General features: G+C 30.2%; 1 protein-coding gene across 4 annotated transcripts in view; it reads left to right on the plus strand.

The window, feature by feature from the left end:
• Window positions 1-19,914, plus strand: part of Sol1 — a 1,346,934-nt gene that overhangs the window by 1,318,691 nt on the left and 8,329 nt on the right. For all 4 annotated transcript variants that reach the window (XR_004234727.2, XR_004234726.2, XR_012999919.1 and 1 more), the window contains exon 12: window positions 5,043-5,290. Coding sequence is in view for 1 of the 4 variants with exons in the window: in XM_031973633.2 (XP_031829493.1) it covers window positions 5,043-5,290 (248 nt within the window). In the remaining 3 variants the exon portion in view is untranslated. The remainder of the gene's footprint in view (window positions 1-5,042; window positions 5,291-19,914) is intronic.

Here is a 19,914-nt window from a genome sequence, read left to right on the forward strand (position 1 = left end):
GAAAAATAAAATAAGTAGTCAAATTGAAAATAACTTTTTTATTCGAATGTTTTATATATCTTTACATGTTAGAAATATAATATTTAAACCTTGTGTTGTATAGTTGTGTTGGGTATGGTATTTTAAAAAGCACTCACCAAGGTGCATTCCAGGCTTTTTGGGACAGGTGTTACAAAAGTATATTGTTTGATGTCTCTTACCTTTTTCTGTTCTGAGTGCCAGTTTTATTTTTCTTATATTATTATAATATTACTTTACCAAAACAAAGCACATCGAATGATAATACCGCATTTTCATAAAGTCAAATTTTGTTTATATCAGTCGGTTTTGTCTTCATAAAAAAATGATTATAAAATACATTTTGGAAACTTATTTTTATCACATTTGTACAGATTCCAATTAGATCACTTCATTAATGTAAATAATGGAACAGTAAGTAAGAACGAATGTTGGAATTAAGGTAAATTGTTCATGTAAGTTGAGATCGTGATTATGACTCACCGTTGGACTACAAAGGGTTTAAGCTCGAAATGACACTACATAATTCTTTGAACAATGAATTATTTATTTTTTCACGTAAACATGTAATTCTTTTTCATTTTGCTTTGGTTTTTCATTGAAATATACCCTAAGTGCATTCGTTCTGCGTTTGATGAGTACACGCTTCATTATTTGATTTCGTTATGCGCAAAACGAGCGATTCTTCAGACTAAATTCCACAATTAACAAGTTAAAGTGGCATTGACTGTGGAAAATCCGATTATCGCGAGCCACCTAATTATACATAATCCCTTTAATCTACAAAACAAAATTCAATCTTCTAACAGCGTCGCTGTTCTGTAAATAAAACATTACTAATTAATTCTTCCGAATACGAGAAGTTTGCAAGTTACATTTCTGTTATTTCCATCGTGAACAATTGGCTGAACCGTGACGTTCCTTCGACCGTGCACGTTCCCATTAAAGTTATTTTCGCGCAGCCGAACGGAACAAAAAATCGAACTTGGCACATCGCGCGGCGGGAACGTCGTGCAGAAATAAAACGTTGTTTCTGACGGGGCGTCGGCGGCGTTCTCGAACTTTAATCGCGGGTTACGTAATCGGCGAACGGATTCGTTGACTTCCCGCTGAAACGGCGAGAAATATTTATGGAGCTCGAAGACCGGAATAAAATCTGAGGGCGGGAATATCCAAAGGATTCTGATTGTAAAGCCGCTCCATGCGGCTTGAGTACGCATGTATATTAAAGTTATGCGCGGGAAGAGCCAAGATTGAATTACTTATGGAATTGCCGGTCCACGGCTATGAAAGCAATTTATGAGCAGCCACAAGAAGACCGAGAAAAAGCATTCGAATTCCCCCCTCGATATTCCCCGCGAAAGGTGAATATTTCAGGGCCGTCCTTTTCCGGACACTTCATCGTCCATGTATATCAATTTACGGGCGACTGTATAATGTCCGACTTCGTCGAAAATATAAATTTCCCGCGCGGCCGCCGCGGCGAGCTTAGATATCCCTTGAATAATACACCTGCGTTTGTATTTTATACATAATAGAATCGGACGAGTTACACGGAGAACTTCTCTTCCGCTTTAAAGTAGGTCGCGCCATAAATTTTCAGGGTTTCTAAATAGAGTGGTCACCGCAAGGTACGTCAGAATTGATATGCTTGTTCGGTGTATTCTCCGATGTACTTTGAACGTTGGTAATAGAGGTTAGTAAGTTTCTTTTTTCTGAAATTTATATATTTCAATTTTTTTACTATTTATGTGGAAATAAGTGTTTTATTATTGGGACGTTTAAAATAAATAGGTTTATGTTCACATGTTGTAATTGTGGCCGGGATACAAATTTTCGATATGACTGATTTGTAGTTGATTTTATAATCTCTTGACGGATTCAATTAATTATTCATTTATGGTTTATTATTTATATTTTTACTACTAACACTTTCGCTACGAGCCATAGCAGAACGAAGCGTTTAGCTGAATACGGAATTTAATTTCTAAAAATCTGTAGCTGAGTACGGCAACCCGGAAATTGAAGAAATGATGAAACTTTGTGTGTAAGTAGAGTAAATGGAACGTAATCATTAAAATTTTTTTTTGTGTCGAAACTCACTTTGAACTGGTGAGACCACCCCTTTAAAAAAAATACAAATTTTTCTATCCCGTAAATTATTTCGAAGACGGTAAATTGCAATAAAATTGCGAAGTAAAATTTGACAAAAAGTTCAAATTCTTCAAAATTTTGACCTAAATTTTATTTTACAATTTTGTAGATGCGAAAAGACAATATATCTTTCGTTTAAACTTTTATTCGTTACCTCTTATCGGTCTTAAGATAATATCAGTATGACACTTATAGTCATTTGCTGTTCAAGTTTTAAAAATATATTCAACTAAAGAATTTGAAATGACGTAGAACTACGATTTCTTTCGGGAAAGTGTTAACTTAAAATTGTTTATCGAGTGATAGATAAATAACGCAAGAATGAATAATCTTTAATAGAAGAAAAAATCCTTTACCAATCGAAAAGAGATTGACAGTGTTCGATTATGTAGATCGACATATCTTTCGAAGTGAAAATCACATGATTACGATGAATAATTGTAAGTACTTCTGTGGCAATTTAGTTAAATAGCATGCAAACTACAAAAAGAAAGTCATATGCGTTTATTTTCGAAGTTGCTTATGATGAACTATGATATCATCTTTTTTATTATCAATTCAAACCAAAATATTAGAACGAAATTCAACTTTTAAAATCTACCAATTGTGTGACTAACTGACAGTAAATTATCAATTCAAGAATTTTTGTCAGTGAAAAATCATCTCTTAATGTTTAAATCTTGTTCTAAGAAATATTTTTGTATTCTTCAAAATTAAAATAAAGCTATAACAGAAAAAATGTATAATAAATAATTACTTTAATTATTTTCTCTTTAAAAATTGAATTATTTCCAAGTAATATAACTACATATTCGATTACTTACATATTTATAATAAAGAAAATTAAATTATAATACAGACTAATAAAAAATTGTTGATTATTTGGAGCGAACATTTTTATTATTGGAAATTGTTGGCTCTTGATATAATTCGAAATTCAAACATTGTATCCAATAATTAAACGGTAAATTTATCAACATATCATTGAAATACCATGAAACTCCAAATCTCGTTTGATGCGAGTATCATTTTATTATTGGAAATTGTATATTTGTTTTCATTATTACTGCCCAATTAAAGTCGTTCAAATTTTGTCTTTTGCAGAATGAATGTTTACCCTATTTATTACATGTAACTATCCTGACTTAAACAGTGAGCAAGAAAAAATAACAGTGAAAACATTATGTAACTCTAATATGACAATATGACAAAAATTTATAAATTTTAATAATATATCACAAAAGTTTAAGCCTGATATGAATATTTCTTTCCATATTTCTTTCCTCCATTTTATAGTTCACGAAGATTACCAGCTTTAATTTATTTGATTATTATCTATCATATGTACCACTGTAAAAAAATTGAGATAAAACTTTACCCTGGGTATAAATCTTCAGACTAATAAAAAATCGTATTTGTACTAAAAATGTTCAACATTAAAAATCTTATCTACTTGATATTATAAAAAAAACTACTGTTATATTGCATATTTTTATATTTATATATATTTATACTTATATCAATTTATTTACAATAATTTGACTGTACTGAAGATCTCTACAAAAGAAATTAATTTTTCATGTATTTGATAGCAACAACCTTTGAAACTTTGTTATTAAAAACTTACAAAAGTATGCTTCATGTAACACCTACAATTGAAATTTGTTGAAAAAATGTATAAAATCTGATTAGATGTGCCACAATCGTGCCATGTTTTTCATTTCGTAGAAATTCGTAGACTTTTACATGCTTGCACCAGACAACTTTTCCAGTGTAATATCGAATGCAATACTGTGATGCATTATATTACGACCGATATTGTCGTGCATTTTAACGTAACAAAATGTTCACTAATTTTCAAATAGAAAGCAGTAATACAATTTCAAAAGTAGCCCAGTACAATACAAACATTTATATAAACTATATAAGGTATTCACACTATTACTAGCCAGCGTTTTTCTTGTAAATACTAAATATTAGAAAAAAATGAAAGAAGAAAAAGTAGTACTGTTTTTTATACACAACGCAATGGCGTATGTAATCTTTTTGTATTTATACTATTTTGTTAGATATGAAAGTGACCTTCATTTTTTTAAATAGAATGCTGTATACTTTTTTATATCACATAAAAGCGTGTCTAGACGATTTCATTCTGTTTCATAACTATTATGAAAATTTATAAAACAATTAAACATTATATATACATATAAGAAGTGAGCAGGGTCCGGGTCTATACAGCGCGTAATCACGGCTCTTAATAGGTATGACTGACGAGCGATAGCCGTGTGGCGCCAAAGTTCCGTGCACGCGCTCTTCGCGGACATTTTCTTAACCTGTCCGAAAGAAAAACCGTTCTCACACTTCCCGCGGGGAGGTTCCTTTTCAGAAATGTCTGCAGAATCCAATGATGCATAGCAAATTCGTGCTAGCCAACCCACTTTTCTCAGAAATGTAACAGAAGTGCATACAAACTACGCGCATCTACCCTTTTTTAAACTTTGATCATCATTTACAAACATTTAATGATAAGTAAAATTCAAAATTTTTATAGCTGCATATTCGGGCAAGTCCTTTCTATTTTATACGACAAATTTTAACTGCCTATCGCTTTTAGTTTTCACGTAACACTTGGTTCTCTGAAAAATTCGACCGTTTTTACAAAAATCCAGTTTTTTCGATAACTGGATGTGACCCAGCAATTTGGTTTTCGGATTCGTATTTAGGGTAAGGAACTCTATAAGAATCACCTAGTGATTATTGTAAGTCACAAAAAAGGTTCAAATTTGTTCCACAGTGTAATTATAGCTTTTTAATTAAATGCTATAATGAAATTCGAGATTAAGAAACACGTGTAATTCTGACTTTCACAGATGCGACGGGGTGTCTGCGAGCGACTTCGTCGAATTTTCAAATTACGTGGGCAGGGACAGGAAGTACCCGAGGCGATGTGGTCAGCAGAAGGAGTTCGACGTAGCGAGCGATAAAAAGTTCTTTCGTGTGACTTTTAAAAGTAACGACAGATACGACGGAACGGGATTTAACGCTAGCTACGTGTTTGTGGATGAAGAAGTAAATTATACAACAAAGCCACCAACGAGTAACACGTCAACGTTAAAAGGTAAAACTAAACTTCCTTTAGTCTCGACTTTCATACAGTTTCTTACACGAATTTTTACGTTCCCACAGCTTTTTACCACAGTCTGGTTAATTTCCTTACAAAAGAAAATTAAATAGGAGTTATTAAAGTACTTTCTAACTTGTACCATTCTTATAACAAGATCGTAATATAACTGGTACCATTCTTGTAACAAAATCGTAGTAAAACTGGTACCATTTTTATAACAAAATCGTAATACAACTGGTACCATTTTTATAATAAAATCGTAGAGTAAAATACGATGCATATCTTTAGTAAAATTGTCCATAATATGTCACTTAATATAAATTATGAAAAACGATGATCAAATTATTCACTCTAATGATGAAACATTCTTACAATAGTTTTCCTTAGGAATAAACTTTTATGTGCATAATTATTTAACAAATATTCTAAGACATATAAAGTAACATTAAACATTCTCAAAAAATGCATTTCCATTTCTATACTTAATTTCTATAAAAGTCTTTTAACAACTTTTAGTTCGTATTACTGTGTGCATTTAAGACATTTAACATTGCAGCCTAAAAATATAGTAAATGGAACAAAATTTATTCAATTTGTGAACTTATAAAAATATTACTTTCTATCAAGCTTTCTATCAATTCAATTTTCTTTCTATCAAGTGTAATAGTAGCACGATAAATGAAAATTAATTTACCAATAAATTTTAATAATCCTAGGATTTTAACAAAAATAAGTTTGAATAAAAGATTTATTATAATTACAGCAATGATAAAAAGGAACAAATAGTTAAACGGTTTATCCTACTATAATTCATGTAAAATTCTTACATACTAAATGTTTATTAAATAATATACAATAACAGTTGATAACAGAAGTTCAAATATTGCGAAGCATATATAATTGATATGAAATAATATTAATGTAGAAACAATTAAAATTCAGTACCCAGATAAGTGTGATAATTAGTATATATTTTTAATACACCTAATCTCACACGCTGATAACTTAGAAACAGATTGCTAATAAGTAATTTCTCATGGAATAAAGATAACAGAGGAGTAGGTTTAAAAAATCGAATTGCCCATTGGATTCTACGGATTTGCCATGCAATCCCATGAATAATAGACAGTTTACATCCGAAACAGCAAAAAATGGTATCAGTGTAAAAGATATATAGTAGGATTTGCGATAGATAAAGGTTGGCCTGCAGATATTGATAGAAGAACTCGAGTTTTCGTGTACTTTCTTCCATAATAATTAATCATTCTGAAGTTGGATTCCATAAATCGGACGAATCGAGTGCATTATACGGAACAGGAAATAAATGCTGGTTCCTGTATTAACCTTCTAGCTGTTGCGGATGGACACGTTTGTAATACATATTATACTTTATACAGGCTAGATGTTAGCTTCACGAATACAAATCGAGCAAGTAGAGTTGAAAAGCTGAATAAATTGCGAGTTCAATTCTTAAAAGTGAGGTACATTCGGGATTCTAAATTTACAGCAACACCATTAAAACGTTTGTATCGTATAACGACTTGTAAATATATTATTTATTTGTCAAATTTTTATCTGATCCAATAATCAATTTATCTAAAATTGTTTCATTTTTACTGGTCTCTAATATTTAGAATATAGAGGAAAGTACATGAAATATTAAAGATAATTGTACGGTTAGAATTATCTCAAAGAAAGATGCTTTCGTCCTTAAATATAATCAATAAATTATATACATGTTACGGTTGATACAATAAATCCGATTTGTATTAATAATAACAGGCCATTATTAATAATAGCCTTTTGGTAAATATAAATAATAAATTGTAACAATTATATTTACCAACAATTAATAATTACTCGTGTAGCTTGGTAAATTTAATAAAAATATTTTCTTGTGCTACTTTCTACTATTTATAAACAAATTTATACCACATTTTTTAAGGTAGTTATACATTTTTTCTTTATTCTTGTACAGAAAGAAGTTTTGACAAAATAGTTTTTATTGGAAAAACTGTAATACAGAAAATAGGACAATTATCTTATATATTTAGTTGTACATTTATCTGATTATAAATTACTTATTTATTTCTATAGATAGAAGTTTTAACAAAATAACAAATCTATACTACAAAAAATAGTACGCGTAATATTCTTCCACTCATTTCCTTAGATTTACCGGAGATAGTTGTGAATTATTAATAATTACTGATTTATGTGTTAATACTTACAAATTAATCACTTTGATCTTTTTAATTTGTCAGTATTAATAATAACCGTTTACTATTAATATAATAAGACGTTCATCTCTTCCATAAAATGAATGTACACATTGGTCTTAAGTGTACATTACTGTTATAACAAAAATATTTTTCAATGTAAAAGCTAAAATATCTGAAACTAAACGTGAGGAAATTTCCCAGGGAATATATATTTAGTTTAAAGCAGTATATTTTCTGATGAAACGAATTTTTTCAAGGTCATTTTGCGAAACTTTAAAGTCATCGATATTTTTTAACTGAAATTACGTATTATCTCGTTCGACTTTGTATTTATAAATGACAATGGAAACTTAACGCGTTCAATGCGAGAGAATTATAAATACTCAATTCTAATTCCAGCGACGGAAACTTCGTCAATATATCTTTTGCCTAATTGTACTGTTATAATTGGTTGGAAATAATTTACTATTTATGAAAATCTGAAGTGGTCGTGGCAGGGTTGTAGGCCGTTTAGTACATGCGTTGAACTTCGTCACTGAAAAGCACCTGTTCGATACATGTATCGACTTCCCACTAAACGTGTTAAGCACTGTATTAGAGTATTAAGTTAAGCACTGTATTACATCTATTATGTAATTATTTTTCTGCACCTTCACACTCTATCCATAGAGTAATGTGTAAAAAAAATTATTATTTTTATTAAAATTTGTATTAAAAATTAAATTATTATTTTCAAGTGATTTCTTTTGACATTTTCAAGATTATTAAAAAAGATGAATGAGATACGATTGTATAGAAATAATAGCTTACTGTTTTTACAAATTTCCAATTTATTATTTTCTTGAATTTCTGGAACAATATATACTTCAAGTGCACATTTTTTATCATAAATGCACTATGTTGTAATCTTACTATTCATAGCTTCCTGTTACATTAGTTGACATATTTTTCAAGTACCTATACAGAACATTTCGTTCAGGAGAAGCAATACTTACTCCGAGAAACCATGATAAACCTTTTTAAACAACTTTCTAATATTAAAACATAAGTATTCCGCAAAAGTAAAATTCAAGTAATTACAAAACTGAGAAGAACACCGTTCTAAAATGAATGAATACATTTTTGGTTTATATAAGTACGAAGCAGTTTATTCTCAGAATGAAGAATATCTAATAACAATTAATGCAGACGTACTGGTACAAACACGAGTACAAGTTTGTATTTCATTTCATTATGATTACAAAAACACAATAAAATGTAAATGCTTCTATGAAATTAACAACTGATTAATATTTGACGTTAGTATCAGTTAATAGTAGCTATTGCTTCCCCTCGCATCTTCTTGCACGCGTGAATACTTTGTTTATACCTAATGTTTCGACTCATTGTAAATAGATATAAAATTGAAACTTAATAAGCAACAATAGTGTCAAAAAAAAGAAACACTTTAAATGTTGTGCATGATAATCAATCGAGATGAATAAATAACGGTTTCATATTATGAATCAATTTACCATGGGGAAACGAAATGCGGTACTTTAATTAATTTCAATCGAAATATTCATCTCTTGTCAGATGTACATATGTATGCATGTATTTCATTGTACATGTAGATTTTCCGACAAGCTCTCTGAAAGTATTGAAAGAATAGGGGCAACTATGTATGTAATTTAAAATACGTCGACACAAAAGTTTCTGTAAATTTGTTCAGCTTCCTTTTATATATTGGAAACTTGATTCTTGTTTTTACGATTGCAGTTTGCGATACCATATATAAACATGAAAGAAAAATTGCAAATCTCTGCTTTCAAAGTTTCACGCTTTTCTCTTTCGTAATCAAATATATGAATCCAGTATATTTATTTCAAAAACCAATGATGTAGGAAGTATTATTTAACTCTTGTAGACACAAATTTTACTGAACTTAATTGAAATCGTTTCATTCTTATTTCTGTTATTTTACGGTTGAAGTTTAAAATTATTTAGAGAAAACATACAGAACAGCGCGTTCATATTATTAATTAAAGATAAAACATATTTTCAATTTTGAGCTTTAAATGCAGTTTCATCTTCAGAATATTTTCAACACAGAAAAAATAGTGTGTTACGTCATAAGATAATAATTATCTGTTTATAAATTATGTTAAATATTTTATTAAATAACTTAGACATTTTCAAAATGATATTTTTCTTAAACTTTGAATATAAAATTTTAATTACGTAAAATTAATTTACACAAGTTTTTAACACTCAAGACAACTTCATAACAAAGTGCTAATAATTTTACGTACATTCTACAAATTATACTTAACTAACGTTTACATTATTATTTAAACAATTATTTCATCAACGCCCTTTCTAAAAGTATTGAAAAATAAATTCAACATTGTTGAAAACAACAATCAATAAGATATAGATATTGCAATGCTTTAATTTACAGTGTAAACTGTTCACAATGAAAATGGTTTCCGTTAGAATATTAATTTCATCGATAATAAATTGTACAGTTTTTCGTTCAAACTGTGTAATTTCAATTAAGAATTGAAATAATGAAAATTTATCAAATGAATTCGAAGTCGCTTCTATTTCCATAATTACTTACGACTTCGATATTGATATTCCAAAATATTTAATTAATCGCGTGAAGGAAGGACGCGAAGAAAAATCACCACTTAAATAAAGCTCAGCGCGGAACACTTGATTCTGGTTTGAACCGTGTAATCGATACGATTAATGAAACCGATTCATTACTGCACGCAATAATCCGCGACCAGTCCTTCGCGATCCATAATTTATGAATAAATCGACGAAGACATTAATGCCGGGAGAAAGAAACCGAAATAGGTTGTTCGATTGAATCTCGTGAACGTTAAATGGAATCGAAATTACTGTACCTGGATTTCGGTATAATCTGGGAAATTGCTGTGGCGATCGCGCGCGGAAACCAATTACATTTGCATATAAAAACGATAATAAAAGGCAAGGGGACATGAAAAATCAGAAAATATTAGGAAAGTCAACAAGTAGACTTAATCAATTGGCTGCTGTCGACTTTCAAGCGAGAGGTGGAAAGTAATTGATAACGTACGGACGATGAGTAACAATGAATATGATCAAAGAGTTTCAGATATGGCGTACCCACACATTAATTTAATGAATTTAATTTATGTAATGACATATTAAATACGAATCAAAATGGACTGTACCTCTGACCGCAGATATTGCACGGAGAATACATGTGCGGCGACCTTTACAGTAATTTAGATTGGATCAGTTTATACGTTGCAAAAATATTCTCTGCTGCAATTGTTCACTGGAGCGGATATCTCATTGACATGAATATCTCGTTTATTTTTTGGCGTTTAATGGTAACGTTCATTTCATTCTTCTTGTTCTTTATGATCCTTGCCAAAAGCGACATCATTTTAATTCCCAATAATCAAGAATCGTCTTCATTTCACTAAAAACTTTCTTTTCTACGTGAATTTTTAAAAGTATTAATCATGTATATATATTAATCATACATATTAATACTTAAATTTAGTTTCAAAAATGTCTTCTGTATTATTATACGAACCTTCAAAGAAAATGGTCATTATTCTTGACAAATGAATTAGAATACTAATATTTTTGTTAATATTTTCATTAATATAGAAATGTCTTCTTATATTTATTCACGTGTATAATTTTGTTCGTTAATCATTTGTAAATGTAATGTTTAAATTATACAAAATCAAAACATAGATGATTTTGTTTGACTTTCTATAAAGCAATAAACGGAACTACATGTTTGAGTTCACGTATTATTTAAGATAGGAATACGGCCCTTTTTCAGGCCATTATAAAATAAAAATGTACTTGAAGATTCAAGGGAAAAAGATCCTAAAATTCAAAAGAGTTGGACAAATAATTTTCACTGATCGTAAGAACTCTCAGTACAGAACGAAAGTAGGTAATGACTCTAAACTTTTAAATAGTAGTGTGCATAGGATATTCGGCAACAGGTGGGAGAAAATATATGGGTGTTCCCTCAGGATAGCGGTAGACGAAAATTAAGAGTAAGAACTTGCGATACAATTTTAAGTCAGAGACGATTAAAATCCACGAATGCAAGGTATCTCCTTTTAATCTATTATATACATGGAATTATCGTCCAGAACTATTCGTTAAAGTGTCTCAAATGCAATTTTTTCTCTTCTGATGTGTCGATTGGCGCAAGAGAAATTACATGATTATACTTAACTAGCTAACTGCGTTTGACTAGTATACACATAATTTTAAACTCGAAGTAATACTAATCTTTTCAATGATGAATTAGTTATTTTTTGAGATTCACATGTAATTCTTCTTCGTTTTACTTTAGTTTTTCGTTAGAATATGTTATATATACATTTGCACTGTTTTTGACAAATACACTCCCAAAGAAAATGTTAACACACAAGCGCTATTTTTAATTTGTCATGTTATAATTAATGTGTTTAATAATGTGTGGGATCTCCACGGTTCTCAATTACTTCTATCATCCTTTTTAGTAAGGATTTATACAATACTTTAATTGAAGGCTGTGGTAAATTTTTCCATTTCTCTTTAATACAGATTTTTAAATCATTTAAATTTTCAAATTGTCTACCTTCCGCGTAGACAGCTTTTGATAATAATTTTTAACTGTTCTCAATTATACTGAGGTCCGGGGAGCACGCTGGCCATTCCAAAACAGAAATTTTCTGCTTTGTAAAATATTCATGGATAATTTTTGCCGTGTGCATGGCAGTATTATCTTACTGGAACACAAATTTTGGGCCTGCAGTGCATTGTGCATACTTATACAATTTGGTTTTTAATTAATCTCAAATAACTTGCATTATTCATTTTTCCTTATATAAAATTAATATCTGTTTTCTCTTTGTTAAGGGAAGTTTAATTTTTGTTAATTGCCTTTTTGAATGTGATGATAATAGTATGCACTACTATCTGAACCATCAAGACAAAACCGTTTTTCATTTGTAAAGATTACATTCCTCCAGGTTTTCCTCTAGTGTACGTGTTTTTTCGCAAATTCTGGCTTGGCTTTTATTTTTGATCGGTTTATAATATTACTCATTTGCAGCATTAGTATGTACATTAGCTTTGTAAGCAATTTCTCTTGCAATAGCACAAGAATTTGATGCAGCACGAAGTATTTCTATTGTCTCACGGTGTGATAGGTCTGCTGACCTTCGAATACTTTTCCCTTTACCGTAGTTATCCATATCTTTTAATACGTTATATACAGCTTTTCTGCTTCAATTAATTTCTTTCACAATTTCTGGAATCGTTATTTTCCGTTTTCTTGCAATAAGAATTGAGTTTATTTCACTGTCAAACAATCTTTTATAACCACCCATCACGAAATGTGACAGATACCAATATCAAGAAGCACTGAACACTGACTGACCACTTTAACTTCCTTAAATCTCGTGACATATTGAAGAGAATCAAAATAAACCTTGAGTATGCTATAATTTTGTCACTATCTATTTGTGTTTACATTTCTCCTAAGAGAATATCTTGTAGAAATTCCAATATAGTAGTGTTTACGTATTAGTAGAAGGTATTCTTTATGTATCATTTACACCTTTCCTATACCATAATTATAACGTGAGAAATTAAAAATAGTACACGTTTACTATATTTTTCTTTGGGAGTGTATATACTTCATTGTTTGACTTTATTGCACACGCAATGGGAGATTTTTTAAACTAAATTCCACATTTAACTGTAATTTTATACACACATCCATCTATGGACGAACTAAGTGTATAAAATTACTGTCCTCTAAAACAAAACAAAAATTCACTCTGGGCATTTTTCAAATAACGAATCATTATTAATAGAGTATATATATTTTACTTATTTATCTCTTGCACAGTACATCACTGTCTGCGCTCGTATTATAGATACAATGTGTTTTGAACATGCTATAATTGGTCGAAATAATATACTCTGACATAATACAGAAATTTTAATAATTCATTCATTCGTCTTAAAAATGAAACTCTAGCCGCAATTATATTGTTCTCAATTTTCATCTTATATTGTCAGGGTAAATCTTAAATTTTCTCTCAACTACTACCCAACACACTATGTAACGTTAATGAACTTTGCTCGATTAACACTTCTACATTATAAATCACCTATCTAAAGTTGAAAATTGAAACGAAAAATTAATGTGTATATTCAACTGAAAGTATATAAAAATAATGTAAGTTCTTTCAACTTCTTAACGAACTTTTTATGTTGCAATGAATACAATAAAAACTAAAGAATCTATTATTCAGATAAGAAATACTCTCTTTCGGTAAATATTCGTGTACCATTTTAGCATCTCCGACTCTGGATTATATTGATATCATTCGTCTTTTGCTGTAGGCAATGTAAATTAACTTAAAATAACATTTTCTTTTAACATATGTTCTGAATCTTTATAAAAACTTGGATAAACGAAATGAATCTCAGTAAATTCTGATATAAATACATTGTAATTTATTGAACGTAGTAAATATGTAATAACAAAATTTATCAGCTTCGAAGCAGCATTTGTAAGAACGGTATAAAAATTGCATTTATTTTCCAATGTCGTAAATATTCGAGAATAACAAGTAAAGGAAAAAAAATGGTTGTTCGATTGTATAAACAATATAAATAGCTTGCAGGAATTCTACACCCTGTAAATGGATCAAGATTTACTATTCAAAATAAAACTGATAGGTGCGATGGATGAAGAATTTTTTGTGATATAAAGGGTTACAATTGACTACTATTTAAAACATTTTAATATTTTCAAATAATACAACCGTAAGAAATATTTCGTAAATAAAGCTGCTTTTTTTTAAGATGGAAGTATATATTGAAATGTGAGGTAATATATTAACACTCCAATAGAATTTTGAAACAAAGTCATTTGCAATGATGAAAGATTTAATTATTTTTATATAGATACAGTTACTCACAAAAGTATCTAGTCACTTAACTGTATAAAATTTTTAAAAAATTTAATTAACATAAAAGCTAAAGTTATTGAGCATAATTTATATTGTCATAAATTTATATCAGGAGAAAGAATTTAAGCATTTATTTAAAAAGTTTTTTTGAGTATAACGCATTTATAAATCTAATGAAATTTATAGCTACAAGTATTATCACTAGGTATGAATACCTTTTAGATTGACTGTGCTTAAACTGTAGTCACATAAGCGTTGACTTTGAAGTCCATTGCGACGTCCGTTATAAAACTCTTGATTATTATTAACTGTGATTATCATCAATGTCATAAAATTATTATTAAAAATTATATGATAATTTCTTATTACAAGTCTCTCTAATAATTTAAAAAGAAGTTCCTAAATAAAATCGTTGACAAAATAAAAAAAAATGAAAATAGTAAAGGAGAAGCAGTTTACATCTTATAAATAGAATAACCCTTTCGTCTCTGAATATATATTTTCCCTTATATCAAAGAAAGGGCCAAGAACAGTTGCTTTCAAATGAAACTGAAGCTTTCAATGAAAGAAATACGATAAGCACTAATAATAATAATAATTAGCATTTAAGCTGTCAGCTATAAGTAAAGATCCTCGTGTGGTACAATTTTCCTTTATCTGTAACCTGTTAACTGTGGAATTTAGTTTGAAAAATCTCTCGTTTTGCGGGGAATAAAATAAAAAAATGAAGTGTTTATTCGTTAAATGCAAGACGACTGTATGTAGGGTGTATTTTAATGAAAAACCAAAGTAAAGCAAATAAGAATTGCATGTTTATCTTAAAAAATAAAGAATTCATCGTTGAAAGAATTAGTAGGGTAGATTTCAGTTCAGATTTAACAGTAAAAAACTAATGGTTAAAATATCGACATTTTTTTCATCGATGAATCGCCCGGGATTTTTAGGAGAATCGGATATTTCCCACTTCTCAATTTTTTGCTTATAAAACGAAAGTTTTACATTCTTTTAATAAGTTTTTTACTGATATTGAAACTGAATGTGTATTAATAACAAATTTATTAAAAAAATTGTCATTCTAAGTTTTAACTATTAGTTTTTCGCTGATCATTTGAAGATGTAACAATAAATTCAATTTTTCGTACAAATTTTTTGTTTGATTCAAAATTGTACAAGTTAATGATGGTAAAATCAATTATTAACACGTTTGTCGCAAATATACTACCTTTTAACACTACATCTATTAGCACAGGTTTCGTAACGCGACTCTTCGCAAAGATTGTACTGAATCCAATCTTTGAATGCTGAATAGATAAATTTTTCATTGTAATAAATGCAATATTATTCCCTGGAAGATCCTGTATTAATGTTATTAATTCCTCTGTCCTTATTAGTCTTCATCCTTCTTTTAACAGTGTCCTTTTTGGCCTAGTCCTTAACTTCTTTTGTTGTTTTTCAAGAAGTATCATTTCATTGACAGGTGATGTCAAATATAAAATTGTTTTTTTTTTAATTATTCAACAAGTAAGTCCTTTGTAGGGTTGTACAAAGTATGCGATAAATTTTCGGAGCTTGACGTATGGTCGGTTCTTTGAAGTTAATTCTTATTATTGTGTTCTTTATTGTTTCTGAGGTCCACCATCCCTGATTTGTCTTTTCTTTATACGCCTGTATATAAATAATCATGATATTTATAACCATAGATATAAAAAAATTAGGGAAACCAAAGATGGGAATAACTCTGTTTCGAAGGATTTCAAAGTGAATACAATAAATAAATAAAATACAATATAATAATCTAAAGTACATTAAGTACTGAATTTAGATACCTTAGAGACTAATAATAATCAACACATTTGAATTTCCAAGCTTAGCTTCCCATTTTAAATGTGAAATTCCGAATAACTTATTTTAGATACACTAGATAGATAGCACTAACACGTGCTGGTGGCAAACAACGATTTGAAACAATTGAAGATGTATTGAATTAAGTGTAGAGAAGGTGTATGAAGTAATATGGACGGTTAACAAGCTGATTTCTATAACAACGTAAAAAATGTGGCCAATATTCTGATTTTTATCCGTTTCACCCCGTGATCCTATTCGCCTTGATCTACCCTATCATTTCAAGTTTTAAGGTGACGTGTATACTCATCGAACACAGTTAACTGGTTAAGGCATTTTCTAGCTTTCCGGTAATTTAAAATGTTCGTAGTACCTATGTATACCATTCGGGACGAAAGGGTTAAAAGGAAAAGTACGTGACGGTTACGTAACAGCTGCAACAGGAACAGCCCAAATAGGAAAGCAAACAGTACAATGCAGCTGCATCAGCTCCCAGAATTTGATCGATCATGAAAGTAATTAATGGATCCCGCTCAATTTTCTTCTATTGTGTCTGACCGATAATTGAACCGGCTGAAAAAGGAAATATATACATCACGGAAACTAAATAAAGACAATTATTACTCGCGTGCTCGTCAAACACGATTAATACGATTGGATTGGGTTACATTGTTTTAGGACAAGCTGCACATGAAACTTTATATATACATATATACATAAAGTCGATGGTAATATTGCAATTTCTTCGCTGCAGCATCCATAGAACTACAGAATATTCGATGTTACTGATTGCATTACCTGACGAATATTACTATTTATATCTGCCACGATACAATCGCGCAGAGTTACGTAACGTTCCGATTCATTATGAAACAGAAGCTGTTGCTCGATTCGTGACTGTCCCGTTTCCCTTCGTGTACCTTCGAATGCAATTACTTTCAAGGTATATGTTCGAGCAGTACCTGGTTCCAGGATTTTTCCAATGGCTGTGTCATAGCAAAACGAAAATCCCTGCAGGTCGTTTGGGATGCAGATCAACACGAGAAATGCTGCGATGCCTCTCTCGTCGTAAAAGCGTACCGCATTGTACATTGGTACGAGGATATAAATGTTCTTTCACCGCTTGTAAACTCATACGGACGTCTGGTTTCAATCGGACCGGTAGCAGGAAAAAAGCATTCTGTTTTAAACAAGCAAGCAATTAAATGTACAATTCGGCAGTGAAAAATTTCGAAAGAAATGGAATCTTGTTCAGAGTAATTTGAGTAGCAAATAAATATGAGAGGGAACTGTATAAAACCAGTAACAATGCATAACAACATTTTCTTGTTTTAAAAATCGTATTGAAAGTTTCTATATAAAGTCTCCTATAACGAATGATTCTACCAAGAAGTAACTAAGTTTGTGGAAAAAGTAAATCAGGAACATAGAATTTTTTTTCTTTTGCAGAAAATTTAAATTGAAAAGTTTCTGAATACATCTGCATTTAAGTGACTACTGATAAGATATCTTCAATTTCGATTTCTTCGAAAACGAGTCTACCAAGAACAAAATTTTACTTCGAATTTTCTATCTATTTTTACGAAGAGAATAACTGTAAATAAATTAAAAAATTTTAGAGATATTAGATTCACTGAAGTGTACACGATAAATTTTCTGCATCAGAAAGATGCTGCTGCATGCTTCGAAAATTGAATTTTGGCCAGCTTTCCGTCGAAAGGCACCATTGTGTGGTGGTGCCTTAAAGAAAGTTTTTGAAAAAAGTTGTACTGTACAAAGAATGTAAGAATTCCAGTGGGAGAGGGGACAAAGTGCAAAAAGGGGAGTTTCCCCGTGTTCGCCGCGTCAGTAATCGAAGGAGCCGTACCCGTTGCCCCACGCATTCCAGGCTTTAACGTGCGATTGGTCGAAACGGTCACAGACGCATTAAATTCGTTGCGTCACACAGTAAAAGACCCCTCTTGTTCCTGTCCCATTCTGCTGGACTTCTTTCGTACTCTGCACAGTACGTTGTTTAGAGGGTCTCCTCCGAGTCTATTTTCCTTAACTGGGAGAACCTTGATTTCCTCGTCGAAACGAACAGTTGTTTGTAAGAACTGGCCACTCCTACGTCTCCGATATTCAATTTTCCATCATTTTTAAATATCTTCATTTTTTATCACTAACCGTACCGTCACTTTGTATATACCGACTCCTACTGTAACCAACCAATAACTGAAGACAAAATAAAGGTAAACAAGTTCGATGATAAATATTGATGGAAATAGAAACAAAAGGAAAGACAAACATTGAAATATTGATTAATCAGGCAATATAGGAATTTATATAAAGTTAAATGGACGAAAGAAAACGCAGAATTTTTAAACAAATGTTAAAACTGGTTCGCGGTACAGTTAGTGTTAATATAATTCAGACTTTTCGGAGTGTTATCCTCACTGCGCTCCTCCCCATCTCCCATATTATAAAGAATGTTATATGTAATAAAAGTAATATTAAAATGTCTAACAAATCTACTGTGTCGATCAAAGCTGTAAGAGAAACATTAAAGTTAAATCCTACTATCGTTTCATTAATAACTACTCTTAAAAGATCTAATGAACAATATCTTCTTGTATACTTGGTTAACTAGAAATTCACGTACGATAAAGGTTAATCGCAACATTTAAAATAACAAATTACAAAATAAATTTAAAATAAATTAAAATAACAAATTATAAAAAAATTACAAAAAAATTATATTAAAAAAAGGTATATCAATCACTGTTTTAGTATCTAATAAAAATAATATACGTACTGCTTAAACACCCGTAAAACTTCGTAAAGGATCTCAATTTCATCAGTAAAAATACCTCCTATCTCCTTACTTCATCACATCATTCTACTAAATAAGTATTTATGAGAAACTATAAAAAACGCCAATATCGTATACTAGAGTAATCTCTTATGTTGAATACTCATTAGTGCTTGATTTTCAATAAGGATCACTGTTCAATACTATTGGGTTGATACAAGAATGTTGACATTTTTTGTATGTGGTTCACATTGGAACTACCGTAACATTCAAAACAACTGGTTTTAATATTTTTGTTTCGCAATTACTGATATCTTAAAAGCATTGAATATTAAACATAATCTTAAAAATGTATCTTTTCATTTGAATACTGTGATGAATGTCTGAAGAAACTGAAATTAATCTGTTGTTACAATATTTATAGGGATTACATATTAATCGTACTAAATGCTCGGTAGTTCTAGTGTTAACAAACAAATTTTTTCCTTCGAAACAAATAACATCTGCTTGCAAACTATTATAAAGTGTATAAAGGAAACTTTTTTCATCGTTTTTACTTACAAGGAAAGGTATCGAACCCGGAAATTTAAAAAATTATGAATCTTTGTGTAAAGTAAGTCAAGCCTAATACATTGCAATTTTTTTCATACCGAATTTCATTTTGAAGGGGTGAAACCACACCTTGAAAAAAATGAAATTCTTTTCTATATTATGGATTATCTTGAGAACAGTAAGACCTAACGGGAAAAAGTTTCAACAAAAAAATATTGTTCCTTTACGTCT

Source organism: Nomia melanderi, chromosome 13 (genome assembly GCF_051020985.1).
Source record: "Nomia melanderi isolate GNS246 chromosome 13, iyNomMela1, whole genome shotgun sequence".
In the NCBI taxonomy this organism is placed as follows: domain Eukaryota; kingdom Metazoa; phylum Arthropoda; class Insecta; order Hymenoptera; family Halictidae; genus Nomia; species Nomia melanderi.